This window comes from Momordica charantia, assembly GCF_013281855.1.
Source record: "Momordica charantia cultivar OHB3-1 chromosome 6 unlocalized genomic scaffold, Mcharantia_2.0 BLBB01000006.1, whole genome shotgun sequence".
Classification (NCBI taxonomy): Eukaryota; Viridiplantae; Streptophyta; class Magnoliopsida; order Cucurbitales; family Cucurbitaceae; genus Momordica; species Momordica charantia.
In genome coordinates, this window is record NW_028275164.1 from 13735743 (window position 1) to 13739344 (window position 3602).

General features: G+C 32.0%; 1 protein-coding gene across 1 annotated transcript; it reads right to left on the reverse strand.

Annotated features, from left to right (window-relative positions):
- Positions 1-513: 513 nt before the first annotated feature.
- LOC111019878 (uncharacterized) lies at positions 514-2936 on the reverse strand. The gene is made up of 2 exons (XM_022296384.1): positions 2152-2936; positions 514-1817 (listed from the first exon to the last, which is right to left on the reverse strand). Exons 1-2 carry the CDS (start codon positions 2915-2917, stop codon positions 646-648), a joined length of 1938 nt encoding a protein of 645 aa, XP_022152076.1. The 5' UTR covers positions 2918-2936; the 3' UTR covers positions 514-645.
- Positions 2937-3602: the final 666 nt, after the last annotated feature.

A 3602-nucleotide genomic window follows, 5' to 3' on the forward strand; every position in this document is an offset into this window, starting at 1 on the left:
ATTAATTTAAAATAAAAAAGTATCATTTACAAATTTTATATATTATGTAATTATTTGATGATTAATTAACACATTGAAAACTTTAATTAGTGACTAGTCAAGTCAATTGCTTTGGAATTAAATTACTAAAGAAGTCAATGAAATGATAAGGAATTATTATCAGAGTAGCATAATCTAAAATTGAAAATTAAATTATGTAAGTTGAATAGTATGAATAGATCAAGGAGGTAATACTGTTTCAGAGACAGAAAGAAAAAAAAATGATGCAGGTCACATTATTAGTTTTCTGTGATGGATCGCTTACCATTAGTTTATTAATTGTTAGGGACTAAATTGCTAGATTTTAAAATTTAAGGACCAAATAAAATTATAACCAGTAAGAAAAAATGTAATTTACATTAAAATTTAAGTAGAAGATTGTCCTTAAAAAAAAATAAAGATGCATATATCGACGATCTATATGAGATAAACAAAGATGGATCATAAATGATCCAAAGTGAAAGAATATAATTCAAATAACATAATCTAATATTTAAGAACCACGACCCAAGTATAATTACAAATAAATACACACAAAAAGAAGGACTCGGAGTCTTTCATGAATATTCAGAGATACCATGCACATGAAAACATAAAATTCAATGGCTATATAGTGATGGGTGTCATAGTTTCAATGGATACGATGATGCTATCATCCGTAAGGTCGTCATCCCCAACCTCTAGAGAGAATGATGAAGACGTTCCAATTGATTGAACGTCCTCACTAATATCTGGACAATCTCGAGACTTTCTTAATCCTTCTAGTTCCAAATATACTTGTTTCATCGTTGGTCTTTCCTTCCCATTTGATCTTAAACATTTTGTGGCAAGTGTAGCAACACTGTTAACAACGTCCATGCTTTCTTCTGCGGCTACTATAATATCTAAAATTTCAACAAGCTGATTAGCCTTTTCCAGTGAAATGAAATAGTCTAACAAATTTCTACCATCATCTCTTGCAAAAGTAACTGGTAGCTTCCCCGTTAAAAGTTCCACCATCAAGACTCCAAAACTATATACGTCACTCTTTTCAGTGTATTGACTTGATCGGAAATACTCTGGATCTATATATCCAAAAGTTCCCAACACTTTTGTAGTTAAATGTGATTGATCACATGACACAAATCTGGATGTTCCAAAATCAGAAACTTTAGCACTATAGTTTTCATCCAAAAGTATGTTTAAAGATTTGATATCTCTGTGATAGATAGGAATTGAAGCGGCAGAATGCATGTAAGACATAGCTCCGGAAACTTCAGAAGCGATTCGAAGACGAGTTTCCCATGAAAGAGGAGGTGATTCTTCATAATTTTCCTTGTGAATATGGTGCGAAAGCGTCCCGTTATAAACAAATTCATAAACCAGCAAAGGAAACTCAGTTTCTAAACAACAACCTAGAAGCTTAACAATGTTTCGGTGATTAATTTGAGATAGGATAATAACTTCATTAATGAACTGTTCAATCCAGCTTGTGTCGATTTGCTTTGACCTTTTGATTGCAACAACAGTGTTGTCATGGAGAATCCCTTTGTAAACTGTGCCATACCCTCCTTGACCCAGAAATCTACTGTCGTTGTAGTTATCTGTTGCCTGTTCAAGTTCTTCTTGGGTATATATTTTCACTCTCTCACTGTCTTCAAGTAGTTTTTGCTGCAATAAGTGGCCACCATTTTGTTTGAAAAACTTTTTCTTATAAAGTTTGCGCCTTCTTTTCTTCAAGAGTAGTTGATTCCCTTTGCATCCGCAACAGAAACAACATGCTAATCCAATCAGACCAGCTGTCGTGCCAATAAAAAGATGTTACTTAGTAATCAGAAGGAGAGAAATTAAAAAATAAGTGCAAAATGAAATGAGATTGATAATAATTCTACATAGATAATTAAACCCGTAACGTTCAAACGGATTTACATACATTTAAACAAGATTCATTAATTATTTCCCAAATATCAAAATAAGATTTCATAAACTATATTTCATCTTAGATAATTAACTTATCTGATAAACAATAATCCATACTCATGTTGAAAAATTTAATGCGAGGCAAATATAAGAAAAGAAAATAATAATAATAAATATAACTTCATACACAGGAGCAAAGGGAAAGAGATAGACCTATTGGAATGAGGACTAAGTTCAGGAAAATGTACGAGAAAATGTCTGAAAAAGAAGAAGACATGTCTCTGCAATCCAATGAGTAAGGGTATATTCTGCAAGTGTCATCTTTACCCAATGGAACCAAAATAGGCGTAAATGGATATATGTGGCTCCAATTTGAAAGCATATTCGCTTCCAACACGCTTTTCTCCTCAACCCCAAAAGCCCTCGCCACGGATCCAATGGTCTCGTTTAGTTGTAGCGTATACACAATCAAAGAATGAACCCTGCTAGCAATCTGAGCTTTGGTAGGGCAAGCACATCGTATTGGAACTTCGAGCCTTCTGCCTATCGCAGCAGTATTGACAAGGGGATAGTCGTGGTTCTTATTTTTCAACGCCGAACAACTCGTCAAGCCTTGAAAAACATCATGCGCTATCTTTTCATAACTATCACCACTTTTAATAGTGTAGAGCATGTTATATTGATAGGAAGAACCCAGACATGAACATAATACCTTAGCAATGGACAAATTGTTGTCTCCTAATGTTATGTTGAAGTAATAGAAGTTACCAAAGTGAAGTTCATATCTGAAGGCGAAATAAGAATCACATGAGTAAATAGAATCGGTGCATAGGTATTCTTTTGGTCCTGAATTGTTGTTGATAGAACAACTCGTCTCGTTTCCTAAATACGACTGTTGGCAGAAGGATTGGTAAAGAAAGAGAGAAAAGAAGAGGATTATTAGAGGAAGAGCATGGAATGAAGAAAAAGATGTTGCCATCTTTTAGATGCTTGTTATTCTTCACATGGTTTGCTACGGAATTTTCTTTATATTGAGAGGTCATGTTTAGTTTGGTTCTTATAAATAAATGATTATATTCATGACTTTTTTTTTCTATATATTTATTTTAAAGAAAATCATTTTACTTATATACAAAATGTTTTTTAAAATAGAAAAAAGTTATATATCTATAGTATATATAAAAGGGGCTACAGGGAGAAACTTTGTATCCCTATTTTACCCTTTTAATTTCAATATTCTATATTCTATAGTATATATAAAAGGGGCTATAGGGAGAAACTTTTTATCCCTATTTTACCCTTTTAATTTCAACATTCCCATCGATATTTTGAGGACAATTTTGTACTTCAAATATAAATTTTTCTCTCTCACTCCCTCTTCCTCCCCCTTCCACACCACTTTTTTTTTTCATTTCTTTTAAAATATTTAATCTCCATAATTACAAATCTTACATTTCTCAAATTAATTTTCTTTTTCTAATAAACTCTCTCTCTTAAAATTTAGAATATAAAGTGTTAGAATAGGGAGGGTTTTGTCTCTTTATTTCTAGGTTAAAAAGTTATAACTTATTTTGAATTATAATTAATAAAGAATTTCAAAAATTTCGTAACTTTTTATTTTCTACAACTATATAAAGAGTTTTTTCTTACTCTTTCTCCCAATT

Bases quoted from the DNA above. Each gene is read 5' to 3' on its own strand.
- LOC111019878 (XM_022296384.1), bottom strand. From the start codon at position 2,917: ATGGCAACATCTTTTTCTTCATTCCATGCTCTTCCTCTAATAATCCTC. The intron at 1,818-2,151 runs GTCTATCTCTTT...TTGGCACGACAG, and splicing joins CTTAGTCCTCATTCCAATAG to CTGGTCTGATTGGATTAGCA.